The sequence below is a fragment of the Mastomys coucha genome, unplaced genomic scaffold (assembly GCF_008632895.1).
Source record: "Mastomys coucha isolate ucsf_1 unplaced genomic scaffold, UCSF_Mcou_1 pScaffold23, whole genome shotgun sequence".
Classification (NCBI taxonomy): Eukaryota; Metazoa; Chordata; class Mammalia; order Rodentia; family Muridae; genus Mastomys; species Mastomys coucha.
The window spans coordinates 59,459,109-59,473,526 of NW_022196906.1; the positions used below are offsets into that span (position 1 = coordinate 59,459,109).

General features: G+C 42.2%; 1 protein-coding gene and 1 pseudogene across 1 annotated transcript in view; one reads left to right on the top strand and one right to left on the bottom strand.

The window, feature by feature from the left end:
• Nucleotides 1-208: 208 nt before the first annotated feature.
• Hacd3 (3-hydroxyacyl-CoA dehydratase 3) overlaps nt 209-14,418 on the bottom strand; it is a 39,582-nt gene continuing 25,372 nt past the window's right edge. The window contains exons 7-11 of the mRNA XM_031345268.1: nt 11,661-11,788; nt 6,307-6,419; nt 4,411-4,517; nt 3,754-3,885; nt 209-1,843 (exon numbers count right to left, since the gene is read on the bottom strand). Coding sequence (XP_031201128.1) covers nt 1,767-1,843; nt 3,754-3,885; nt 4,411-4,517; nt 6,307-6,419; nt 11,661-11,788 — 557 coding nt within the window. The 3' untranslated portion in view covers nt 209-1,766. The remainder of the gene's footprint in view (nt 1,844-3,753; nt 3,886-4,410; nt 4,518-6,306; nt 6,420-11,660; nt 11,789-14,418) is intronic.
• LOC116072530 lies at nt 5,288-6,098 on the top strand (annotated as a pseudogene).

The window sequence follows — 14,418 nt, forward strand, 5'->3', positions numbered from 1 at the left end:
TCTTGGGTCCTTTGTAACTTCCTAGTTTCTGTCAGTGGTTCTGAGAGCACTGATGGTAGAGCCAGGCCTCCCAGGCTGTCTGCACAGTGCTCATCCAGCTGCATCATGACTACCTTCAGCACTTCTTAGGCTCCCACCAGAGTCACTGTGCCTAAACACTTTATCCATTTGAAAATCATGAGATTAAATGATGTTTAAGCGCAAGTTATTAGGATTTGACTGTAAATGTTTTAATAGAAATACACAATCTTTCACTTTCTCAGACAGCAACAAAGGAGATGCTAACAGCAACTAGAACATGGGATTTTGCACAGGGATACAACATAGTTGACTGTAAAGCTGAACTGCCAGGTTTGTCCCACAGTCAGTGGAAGGAACACCAGAAGGTAATACAACAATCGTTGATAGAAGCTGCAGACCTGGGAAATACTCTTGGGTGAGATGAGGTGGATCAAAGCAGCCAGTTTAATGCTAATCCACTCTGGGCTCATTTCAACAGCAGAAGTCTCTTTTCCCCCAAGAACAGGGGGAGTGGAAGATGGAAGTGACCACCCTCAAGCTCTTTTTCTCTGGTGTTACTTCACCACTTGGTTTACATGGAATGTGGTAGAAGAGACTGAAGCTGTCTTGAACAGTGGTCAACACCAAGGTCTGTATTCTGAATCAGTTCCCCTTTGGGGAGGCGGGGTTCCTGCAGAAATCCTGGTAATTTCCCAGCTCAGGTTCCTACTGCACACATTTTTTTTTAACCAAAAACAAAACAAAACAGGCTGTGGTAGCTCTGGCCTTTAATCTCAGGAGGAAGAGACAGGCAGACTCTGTGTTCAAGGCCAGCCTGGTCTACAGAGCGAGTTCTAGGAAAGCCAAAGCTACTCAAGGAAAACCCTATCTTGAAAAAAAAAAAAAATCTAATAACAAGGAAAAAACAGTTCAAAAAAGTAGTCTCACCAATCCCTCAGAGAAATACACAAGGAAATGGACTGAGCTAGTCTGTGTGCAGCCCAAGACAGCTTGTAGGTGTATCTGGCCTACTTCAGTGTTTGGTTTGCCACAGGCATCATTACCACAGCTGGCTCCTGTGCCTCTGTTCCCTTCTGACCCCTGCAGCCATTCACATTTGGAACGTACAATCTCTGTTCTGCAAGTAATGCTCCCTTTCTCCAGAGTTGAAGGCAGTTCTGAATTAGCTAGGAATTAAGGAGTCATGGTGTTCCCAGGGTCTGACTGCTTTTTCTGTATCACTCTGCCTCTTCCATGCCTGGTAAGTGCTATAGTAATGAATGTCTTTAGCTAAAAGACATCAAATATGAAGTGTTCTCCAGCCCTACTCTGACCACATTTACCTGATTTTCAGAAAGTCAGTGCTATCCCACTACACAAGTATCGGCTTGGTTATAAAATATATTGGGTCACTTTTAACAATCGGAAATGAGAAAATGTAGTCTTGTTTTTTCGGTTTTCACAAGCAGTAGCAGAAAGACCAAGCCCTAAATGTGAAGACAGACAGTGCCAGTACGGAGGAGCACAGACATGGGGAGGGCCACCTTTGTCATTAAATACATAAGAATGAACTTGTCGTCAGATACCAGATATCCATGTCATGCAAGTACAACACTAAGATAAAGACAGTAGATTCAGGAATGTTACTGGGAAAGAGAGACAGCCTTACTTTAAAAAAACAAACCAAACCAAACCCTTACATCAGTACAAGAAGTAAAACAGTAAGAATCATAGATTCTGCTCAAATGAAGCTACCAAATATATCTTTAGTGGAGCTTTTTCTTCTTTTGTCCATACCGCCTCCTGCGCTGTTTATAAAGGTGACGAAAATTAATATATAACCCTGGGGGAAAAAACCAACTGATTAGAAACATCCTTGTGACAGGGAAGTGAGGTCTGCCATTTGTGCCCAGGCCTCACAGCAGTAAATCTATTGCTCAGATACAGCTTAACCCAGAGCAGTGCTGCGCTAGAGGTGCCCAGCCCTTCTTCAGGGGCTTGCAGCCTCACGGCTCGTGACCTTGTGACCTCTTATGCAGGTTTAGACAAAGATAACCCTTGTCTAGTGAACAGCTTCTGGACCTAACTTTCTATCATACTGTATTCATCTCATGCTATAATCTGGTTATCTGACTGACTGTCTCATGTTTTGATACATTTTACAGTTCACCCTACATAGATGATTAACTTAAAGATATTTTTGCCTGTTTTTCCCCCAATACACATGTAATGAATGCCCAATCAGAGCTGGAAGGCTATTCAAGAACTTAACTTTTTTAAAAGTAAGCTGCCATCTAGAAGTACAATGCAGTATGTGAGGAAACAGGATTTCAATTCTACTTAACCAGTAAGTTCTGTAGCTTAGCCTCACCTCGGTTCCTTCAGTTGTACAACAGGGATAAAAACACTTCACAGACTTACTATGAAAAAATGTGCATAAAAAAATTCCTTGACCTATGAACATATACTACCTGGTTAAAACCCAAAATTGTGAATTTTGGATTGACTTAATTTTGAATAATAACATGTACATATCTTTCTATTAAGCAACATTAACCAAAAAAAATAGGTAATAGGGTCAGTGCATATTAAAATATTTCTATTCTTGGGGCTGGAGAGATGGCTCAGCAGGCAAGAGCACTGACTGCTCTTCCGAAGGTCATGAGTTCAAATCCCAGCAACCACGTGGTGGCTTACAACTACCCGTAATGAAATCTAACGTCTTCTGGTGGTCCAAAGACAGCTACAGTGTACTCATTTATAATAATAAATAAATCTTTTAAAAAAAATATTTCCATTCTTTCCTGGGGACAGGACCTTACTCTATTGCCGGGGCAGTCCTCCAGCCTCAGTCTCCCTGCTGCTGTGATGCACCACACAGGATTCTAACTTCTTTAATAGATCTGGGGACCTCCTAAGCAGTATAATCTCCCACGCTAAGTCCTGGAGATCACTAGGCTTTTTAACTTCTCAGGTTATTTGCTGTTCAGGGTGGCAACCTCTTAGATGTTCATTATTGATCCCTTCCCTCCCTTCTCTTCTGCTGAGCCTTGCCAGTCTGAATACAGCTCTCATTATCAGAGGCTAAGTCTTGATAAATATGGTACACATGGAGAGAACTAACATACTGGCAGTGGCTGAACCTGCTGTTGCCAGCAACAGCTATGTATGTTTATTTAAATCTACCAAGTCAAATACATAACCTACACACTGACACTCACAGGAAATCCTGTGAGTTACGGTGGCTTTCAAGTAATTTAAAGTCTACCTCTTGTTCCCGTTAGCTCTGAGCTTTTACGAATTAATCTAGAACTTGTGTTTGATACAAACTTAAGTTACTAAGGCGGTCATAATGAACAGGGTGCTTCCCAACAACCTCACTGCTCAGAGCCCATCACCACCACCCCCCTTTGCCACAGCTCTACTTCCTCCTCAGCCCCCAAGCGGGTTAGAATGCAGGCGGCAGTTCTTATCTCCCACTGTTGTGAGAAGAGCTCTTAGTGGTTCATCAGGAGATAATGTATGGTACTCCTCATATCCACATACATGACAGACTCCCATTGACAGAGCAGTTACAATTCAGCTACTGCAGAACTGAGCGAGAGATTCCCATGTGCAGCCTACTCTCCTACTGGGTCTGTCTGCACAATAAAGCCTTTCCCCTGGTCACCTTATAATAAAGAAGCTAAAACTGAACCCACTAAACATAGTTGCTAAAACATGGCAAGAGACGTACACACAGCTAGTACTTACCTAAAAATAACATTACAAGATAAACTTGAAGGAAAAAGGAAAATCTGACTTTCATCTTCACTGGATATGGCAATGTAAAACTGAACCTTCCTGACTCATTGAATACTGGAATGGACTGGATCACTGCCACAGCTGAAAACAAACAGACAGTGAGAAGCAAATGGAACACATGAGCCCCTAGCACCTCAGGCCTCACAGCTCCAGCCTGAGGCTGCAGAAGATGTCCCCCCGCCCCTGTACAGAAAGCGCCCGGGTTCTCACATTGCTTCTAAGCTGTCAGCAGACTCGTGAGAACAGCCCAGTTTTGGGCTTCTGGGCTTCCTCACCTATAAAATGGGGGGAAATTCTTGCCTGATCTGCTCACTAGGGGATTGTAATAATAAAGTAAAGTTACTAATAAGATATCTCTCTGGAATACTAAGAATAGCCTGTAAACAGAGAGCATGCAGCAGAGAAGCACCCAGCTTCCAAACCTTATGCAATGAGACCCATGTCTCTGAAACAGTCATACAAAGATGGCAAGAGGCCATCAGGAAGAAAGGCCTGAGGTCTTAATACCACACTGTTTAGACTAAGGCTGGCAGAGAGGAAACTAGCCTCTTAGCCACATGGGCACTCCTGAGAGCTATACTATGAACCTAAAGTTTCTAAATATACCTTCTGACAAACATCCCAGGGGGTATAAGGGAATCCACATAGTATAACGAAGCCAGGTGAGCACCTTCCAGTCCATGTCAATGCAGGAAAGCATGTAGAAGGGGTACCTATGGAGAACAGAAATCGAAGATAGCAGCCACTGCAGGGTCTAAATTCCACCCTAGATGGGCATTCTCAGATACCAAAGAGTGAGTCCTCCACCTATAGCACGTGGCTTCACAACAGAATTACAGCCCTGGGTTAGCTATTCACAAACTCCCATCAGACTCCACTCCAACTCACAAAGGCTGTGAATTCTACTGGCAGGCTCAGTGTATTTTTCAAGGAACCCTCTTTGTTCAGCTACATGCTGGATGCTTAGAACCTAATTAGCTTTATTCCTAGCTCTCATCTATGTTCCTAGTAGGCAGAGATGCCAAACTGCCTCTGGATAAGTGAATAATTGTATAACATTATACAAAAAAACCTCTAGTCTAGAATCAGAGATGCTCGATCTTAAAGAGACATCACAATGGGCATGGTAGTGCAAGCCTTTAAGTCTCATTGCAGAGGAGGGAAAGGCAGCCAGATCTCTGAGTTCAAGGGCAGCCAAGGCTACATAGTGAGACCCTGTCTCAAAAATGAAAATTAAAAAAAAAAATCACAAAAAATTAATTTCTTCCAAAAATGTTATCATCAAAAACCTTGAATCTGTTTCAAACCTTTGTATCCATCGTGCCAGAGGGCTCAGACCCAGGCATAATAATACATGGTTCAGGCACCATTGCCTCTTTCCACTGCACCAGGAACCCTGTCAAATTGTCATTATACACACCTAGAGCTGAGGAAGCAATCTGCAGAAGCCCCACTGTGTATGACACAATGGGAAAAAGACAGTATGGGTGAGGGGTTAAAAAAGGAACACTGCACTTTTCCCCTGCAGCTGCCAAGTTGCATGGAGGTGGAAGCTCAGGTGCATTCAAGATTCAGCATCACCCGTACCACTGCCAAGGCATAGCTGCTGGAGATGTAATGGACAACAACACTGCTCTACAAGAGGTGCTGAAGACCCTCATCCACGATGGCCTAGCACGTGGCATACATGAAGCTACCAAAGCCTTAGACAAATGCCAAGCTCATCTGTGTGCTTGCATCCAACTGTGATGAGCCCATGTATGTCAAGCTGGTAGAGTCACTTTGTGCCAAGCACCAAACCAACCTGATAAAGGTTGATGACAAGAAGAAACTAGGGGGATAGGTAGGCCTGTGTGAAACTGATCGAGAGGGAAAGCCATAGAAAATGGTTGGTTGCAGTGGTGTGGTGGTTAAGGACTGTGGCAAAGAATCTCAGGTCAAAGATGTCATCGAGGAATACTTCAAATGCAAAAAATGGATAAGTAAAATTTTGGCTCAGTTTTTGTTGTTGTTGTTGTTTTTAAAGAACACTGCTTCATTGGATAGATTTGTTTGTTTGTTTGTTTCTGAGCATCTCAGTGTGCAAGTCAGGCTGACTTCAAGTTCATGGCAATCCCCCTGTCTCAGCCCCTTAGAGTGAAAAATATAGATAAGCTACACTCAGGATGAGAGTGCTCTTTAGTAAGAGCCCTTAGGAAAGCTCTCTTAACTAACCCATCCGGCCTGGACTGCTGCTTCAGCCTTGTCTTCCTTCCCTCCTGGATGGGCCTTGGGTCTTTACAGTACAACAGTAAGACCTTGAATTTATAGTGAGATGGGTCTTTCATTCTCTGATTCCCTTTGGTCCCTTGAGTCTGGCAGTGCTTTAAAACAGTCTGTCTTAGCACTGCCAAGCACCCTCAGCTAGAATCCTCACATGTGTAATCCCAGTCCCACACCAAAAGAAGCTTCCAGCCAGAGTAGCGACATACACTCCAGAGCAGGGCAAGCTTTTGTACCCACCTGAAAATTTCAATTGCGCTCCATGAATAAAACACAAAGAAAACCACAGCTTTGTTTTGCATTTCTTCCATGGTGCCAAAAACGAGAAACAGAATAAAATTTCTTCCAAGAAACTATTAAAAAGACCCAAGAAAGAGAAAATTTAAATATTGTATGTATCTGTGTATACACATACCTATGTATCTGTCTGCATACCCACAGCACATGCATGCACTTACAAATGCTCCCTTTTTTACAGTCTTTTAAAAAATGTTTTGTTTGTGTGTGTATGTGGGTGGAAGGGAGTATATACATGACAAACTTGCAGGAGTTATTTCTCTCCACATCTTGAGTTCCAGGAATCAAACTAAAGTGGTCAGGCTTAGAGCTGTTACTCACTGAGCCATTTCATGGTCCCTTGTTACAAACCAGTCTTTCTAGATAAGTGAGTACTTTTCTGTGTATATATATCTACATAACATGTATATAAAGTGATACAGAATGTGCCTTCCTAGTGAGAGATCACTCCAGCACTTAGAGTTTAATGAAGGAAAAGCCCTTTAATACTAGCATGAAACTGGTCCTGCCTAATGCACAAAAGGGCAATGCATAGTTTTACACTTTGAGCATAGAAACATGTTTCACAGAGACAGAAATCCCAAGGATTGGTTGTTTGGACAAATGGAGAGATTTCCGATGTAAAAATACTATCATGGTTGTCTCCAAAGAGACAAGGACTGCTTTACCAGACAGCTGTTGCCCAGGGCCATCTGCCTGCCTGGCGGAATCATGTTCTTCCTGATAAGAGAATCAGGAACATTCCTTTAAATAAACTCTACTCTGAGTAACTTAGTATATCCTAAGCAAGTTTAATAGATCCTTTACAACACTGAGTTATTATCTTCTGTTTCTCCAGTATCAAAAGCACACATACAAACACACAAACATAATCTAAAGGATACTGCCAATGAGCATTGGTGCCTCCATCGCCCACAGTAAGGAACAGAGCATTATAGACACAGGGACTGCTCTACAGTATGTAATACTGTCCTGTGCTCATCATTCCAGTGCATGTCTATACAACCTAGTGCTGGTACATGGGACCTACATAGCATGCTACTTCATGGAATTTTTAAGATTTATTTTTATGTATATATGTGTATGTGCCACTTGTATGTGGGTGGTTGTGATAATCAGAAGGCAGTATGGAGTATTCTAGAGCTGGAGTTACAAGTGGTTGAGAACCACCCAACATGAGTATTGGAAACCAAACTCAAGTCCTCTGAAAGAACATCAAGCACTCTTGACTCCTAAGCCTCCTTCCTCTCCAGCACTCCTGTGCCTATCATTTAGCCGGTTAGAACTAATGCCACCTGTAACTTGCTTCTGTGTTTATTAAACTGACCCGCACTCCTACGCTAGAGCAGCTGCAGTACAAGAGTGCACCACCATGTCAGCCAGCCATATCTTTACATAGACGTAGCCAGTTTTTGTTTTTTTTTTTTTTCATTCCTTGAGACAAGGTTATGCTATGTAGTCCTGGCCAGCCTGGAACTCACAGAGATCCACCTGTCTCTGACTCCTGAGTGCTGGAACTAAAGTTATATGCCACTACACCTGGCCTTACAGTAATCATATACAATGTGGTTGTATCAGATACACACGCAATGTTGTACAACCTCCAGCACAGCCCAGCTCTGTAACTTCTCTTGTAGAGCTGCCACCGTGACTCACCAAAAGGGAGCCTCCAATCTCTCAGCCTTCGGCAACCACCACTCTATGTTGTCTCTTGTTTCTGACTATTCTAAATCCATCATGTAAGGAGATGACACAGCATTTGTCTTTCAGGGGCTGGTTCATTTCAGTTAGCATGACATACTCAGGATCCACCGGTGTTGTAGCTTGTATCAGAATTCCCTTACTATGCCAGGTGGCTGTGGTGCACACCTTTAGTCCCAGCACTCAGAAGGTAGAGGCAAGTGGATCTCAGAGTTCAAGACCAGCCTGATCTACAGAGTGAGTTCCAGGACAGCCAGGGCTACAACAGAGAAACCCTGTCTCAAAACAAAACAAAAACCCCAAAGCATTCATGTCTAACGAGAGCTTGGCTCCCTGGGCAGGAAATAAGAAGTAGATCTGAAAAAGGAGGGAAGCAGAAATTCTACTAATGAAAATAGAGCAATCAAACATTAATGCTTAGTCATTTTAAAAGTATGTTAGACACAGCTGAAGAGAAAATTAGTGGACAACTTACAATACAGGAAGGAACAGAAAGAACAGAAAGCATAGCACCTAGTTTTCTTTCAATGTAAAACTCAATATTATAAGGACATTCTCGTATTTACTGATAAATTCAGTTCCAATCAAAATGTTTTGGAATGTGCCAAGATTTTAAAGCTCTGTTTAAAAAAGAAAAAACAAACCAAAAAAAAAACCAAAAAAAAAAACCAAAAAAAACAAAACAAAACTGGAAAAAAAAACAAAAACAAAAACCCCTTAGCCCCATTTACAATAAGAACAAATGCAAGCAGCCAGATGACTATTGCCAGCTGAATGGGAAAGGAAAGCATGGTAAATTATGCAGGCTCACAACTAAAAAACATGTCTCTTTTTTCTGAGGCAGGGTTTCTCTAGCTCTGGCCATCCTAGAACTCACTTTATATGTAGTCCATGCTAGCCTCGAACTCACAGAGATCCACCTGTCTCAATAGTCCAACCACCACAGGACTGTTTTCTATTCTGCAAGTGCTAACTCTCACAGCTGCAATGCCCATGGCTCGTGCTGCAGTCTGCTGCTCCTGCTATTTCTTGCACAATGTCTTGTTTCTTTGATTTTATGATCTTTGGAAGCCCTCCCATTTTCTCTGGAAACCAATCTGTAAATTCTTTGAGACAAGTGTTTTTTTTTTTAAGAATCATCTTATTTTATTTTTTAAACCCACTTTAGACTCTCCATGGAATTTTTAAAAAATATTTGTTTATTTATTTTCTGTATATGAGTACACTGTAGCTGTCTTCAGACACACCAGAAGAGGGCATCGGATCCTATTACAGATGTCTGTAAGCCACCATGTGATTGTGGGAATTGAACTCAGGACCTCTGGAAGAGCAGTCAGTGCTTTTAACTGCTGTGTCATCTCTCCAGCCTTAAACCCACTTTAAAGACTGATTTATGTACTATGTATACAGAGTTCTGTCTATATGTATGCCTGCATACCAGAAGAGATGTCATTATAGATGGTTATGATCTACCATATGGCTTCTGGGAATTGAACTCAGTACCTCTGGAAGTGCTTTTAACCTCTGAGCCATTTCTCCAACCCAATTCATTTTATTTTTAATAATGTGTATGTGAATGTAGATGCTTTTGGAGGCCAGAAGCACAGATCTCCTAAAACAGGAATCAGATAGTTGGGAGTGACCAAACTCAGGTCTTGTACTCTTAACCATTGAGCCATCTTTCTGGCCCCAAAGGTTATTTTAACAGAAGAGGTTTGTTTGTTTCTTATGAGTCTGAGGATAGCAGTAGTTGAGGATCACTTTAAGGTCTGTAGCGTGAGGATTGTACAAACAGCAAGGAGACAGGAATTCTGTGACAGATCCTTCTGGAGGTCTCAGAGTCTACTGTTTTGTTTTGTTGAGACAGATCACACCAGCTCCTTTATGCTGGCTTTACAATTAAGACCTTCCCATCTTAACCTCCCAAGTGCTGGGGTTACACCAGCTCACCAACAGTACATCTCCTTCCTCTTAAGACAGGTTTTACTGACAAGACTGGGGGTGGGGGGTACAAGTGTAGTTATGTCACTGTCACAGCAGCTTTCTGGAGTCCCTGCTCTATGAGGGAAGGCTCCTACTTTTTTGCTTCATATCTCCCACACCTTGTAACAGCTTAAAACTGAGTTTGTAGTTCTGTAGTTTCAAGGATGGGTGTATAGCTAAGCTCTGTATGCCCAAAGTCTTTTCATTTTTTGACCTGCTCATCCCTAAACTGGTATTTCCTTTCTAGATCTACATTAGCAGCATGCATATTCATCCAGCCACCTAATCTGCCACGTTTCCTCAAAAAGAATTCCCTACAGTGTTTCTGCAAAACCAAGTAAACACATTTTAGTCTACTGATTCCTCATTATTTTATACAGAAAATGTTCTCCCCTAGACCATCACTTGAGCTATTAAGTACCAGGCCAGACTCTAATCTTTGCTCAGAGAGCAGCAAGGTAACCCTTCCCTGGCTTCCTAGGCTTTGTCTCCATTGCTTTCTTACTGTTTCTGCTCAGAATCCAGGAACTGTCACTTGAATTGCTCCTGTCCTCACGCTTCTTAGTAGCCCCTTAGTAATTTATATATTAAGTACTTCAATTAACCTGAGGCAAATTTAGCCCCCACTTCCAAGTCAAAATAAGTCCTGTCCAGGCACATAACCTTGGCCAGGCCCAGAACCTCATACCTACCATGTCCTCCATAAAAGGTACTCCCTAGAAAGATGGTGATTCTGAGCCTGTCCCTTACACTTGGCAAAAAAAAAAAACCCAAAAAACAAAAACAAGAAAAAACAAAAACCCCAAAACAAACAAACAAATAAATAACAACAAACCCCCTGAATTCTTACACACCTTGGCTCTTCACACACAGGATATGATATCACTGTGTCACACACTACCCCTGTTACTTTTTAAACTAAATGGACAGCCTTTTCCTAAGGAAGAAAAACCCATAAATAATAAAGTCTGTTATCATGCAGCTGACACTGTGTGAATGCATGCTGACAGTGGACCAGCACAGTATAAATAAACCAGCACTGAGATGTGATCAGCAACTATGCCTGACTGCTTGCCTGTGCGGTATATAACCTGTGAAGAAGCAGGCCAAGGACAATAATTGACTGAGGTATTGGAGGGAACAAAAACCAGCTAAAGCCACCTAATCAAACCAAAAGACAGGCTTCTCCTCTTTTGACTGAAAATCAAAATTCCCTAGCTAAGAAGCTGTTTATAATTTTATCATTTCACAAAAGTGTGATAACAACAAAACAGGCCAGCAATGTGAAAATATGCTTTGGGAAATACCAATGCTTTAAAATTTTTCCTTCAAGGCCAGGCATGGTGGTGTGCAGCTTTAATCCCAGCACTTGTGAGGAGGGAAGATCTCTGAGTTTGAGGATAGACTGGTCTACAGAGCAAATTTTAGGACAGCCAGGGCTGGAGAAACCCTGACTCATTAAAATGAAGAAATAAAAGCTCCCTACATGCTGAAATGAAATAGTGTTAGCCTGTGCAAATGTTTAACAACTGGAACGTGGCATATTATGTCCTATCCACCAGATACATACTGAAATCTTTCATTCCTTGTTCTCACATGAAACTCTTCCATACCTGGATGAGAGCAGGCAACACTGGGGAACTTGTGACCCCAATCGCGGCATTGAGGGTTTCCACTAGTGCCAGCATCTGGCAGAAATACATCATGTCAGCCACAGTGTGGAACGTGTCATAGAAGGACTCTAGGGCACAAGCACACATGACGGTCAGTCCACGTGACCTAGCAGAGGCAGCTTCACCACCTAGACCATGCCTTACAGGAAAAGAACTTGGGAAAGAGCCCAACAGTGGTGGCGCATGCCTTTAATCCCAGCACTTGGAAGGCAGAGGCAGGTGGATTTCTGAGTTCGAGGCCAGCCTGGTCTAACAGAGTGAGTTTCAGGACAGCCAGGGCTATACAAGAGAAACCCTGTCTCGGAAAACAAAAATAACAACAACAACAACAACAAAGAACTTGGGAAAGAAAACAGACATTGAGTCAGGTTCATGTTTTACCCTAAGCCAGGACAGGCCTCAGGACTCCCTTTATGTCCACAGAGTGAACACAAAGACCCTATGTCCCCTTCTCCTGGTTATAAAAACAAAGACAAAGGCACACCTAGCTTTTACTCTGTTACTATCTGTTGAAAAGAACAATCTGTGTACAAGACAAAATGGTAATTCTTTTCAGATCAATTGCCTCTTCTGATTTAAAGCTAAATCTCTATCATCTATAGCATATGAGCAATCAAAAATTCAATTACATAGAGATAAAAGTATTCAATAAAATTAAGTGGCTCAGCAGTGAGATGCTCATATTTCTCTGAAAGAGAACCTAAGTTTGGTACCCAGCACCGGTATCAGGTAGCTTACAAACACGTATAACTCCAACTCCTGCAGATCCAACTCCCTCCTCTGGTCTCCAAGGGCACCCAACACTCATCTGCACATACACATACATGCACACACTCTTTTAAAAATTAAATCTTTTTAAAAGTTCATCATTACTACTACTACTACTACTAGTACTACTACTACTACTTTTTACTGTTTGGTGGTTTGGCCTGCACGTATGTCTGTGCACCACTTGTATGCCTGCTGCCATAGAAGACCAGAGGATGTATCTGGTCACCTGGAACTAGACTTACAGACATTTGTAACATGTGGCTGCTGGGAATCAAACCCAAGTCCTCTGGAAGAGCAGCCAGTATTCTTGTCACTGAGCCATTTCTCTAGTCCCTAATAATAAAATCTTTAAAATTAGATTTCAAAATCCTTAACAGTATTCATACCTTTAGGACTAATAATTCTTAGAATTTTGATAATCTATGCTAACTAAAAAGAGATAACAATTTTTAAAGGCCTTATTAATACAAAGTTGTCCTCTGAAACATTTCTAAGTACATTACTATCCAAATGGTCTAAATATCTAAGAGTACAGACTGTTTCAGTAAATTATTTGATAAAAATTCAAAATGGCCACATGAGGCTCACACATGGCAAGACTGTGAAGCTCACACAGGAGCAGGATTATGAGGCTCGCTCACATGGGCAGCACATCCTGAGAGGCCTCAGTCATCCTCCATGTCCTCACCAGCTCTGCCTGAACAAGCTGTTTCTGCTTCCTTCCTTGCAGTACTTCCCAAGCAGGCACCACTGACTTTCCAGGATGGACCATCCTTTGTCCTGCATGCTGGAGAAAGTGGGGGATTCCTAGCCCCTGCCTACGGAGTACAAGCAGTACCTTGGAATTCCTGAAACAGACACACACGTCTCCAAAACCGAACCCCAACAACAAAAAAGAAAACAACAAAAAAAGCCACTGGCAGATACAATCATTATCCATGTATCTGTAATCTAAATCCTCAGTTAAGAGGATCCACAGAAAAAATAAATTACAGTTGAAAATTGATCACCAATTAGCCAACAGGCTGGTTTCACCTGACAGCTTTTGGACTGGATCACTTTTTAGCCTTAATGTCTTAAAATGCTTTATGCATTTAATATGCATGTGTGCGTGTGTGGCTGCACATATGCCATGGTATGCATGTGGTTATAAGAAGACAATTTGGGGCATTGGTTCTTTCCTCCCACCATGTGGGTGGTGGAGCTAGATTTTGGGACTTTGCAGCAAGCTCTCTTACCTTCTGAGCCATCTTGCCAGCCCTACAGCCAGCAGTCTTATGAAAAAACACTCAGCATCCCCCACCATCTTAGGTTGAACAACGTGAGCACTTATCTATCTGAAGGGCCCTGTTTTCCTTCCAGGATGATAAAGCCATGCTAATCACAGAGAGTAACTGCCCCTGAGACTTCTCCATTCTATTCTGTGGTCACATGGAGGCTGCTGGTCACTGTAAGCCCTCAGGCATGTGGCTTTCCTAGCTGCCATTGTGCTACCCAAAGTCCAGTGTCAGGGGTAAAAACACATCAAGGTTCCTCCCCTTTCAACAGACTCCCCAGCTAAACAGCTCTGCAGCCCCAAACTGCAGGTGGAAAATGCAGGGTCAGACAGTACGATACTCCACAAGAGTTCATTTCTCTTCAAACAGTTTACATTTTCTATTACAATTTTATTTTTCCCATACCTATTTTGCAAAAGACACTGAACTGTCAACTGACCTACATTCAGACCACTGGAAAACTACATTCTCTCTAATCCTTTTGAGAGTGCTCATTTGCAAGCTGCTATGATCAAACAGGGAAAAACAAGTTCGACATTCATTTTAGCCTCATAAGCATCATTTATGCTACTGTTAATTCTTTCTCTATGCTCCGCAACACTACACTAGTGAATAGTCCACAGAAATTCATCACTGATGAAGACACGTGA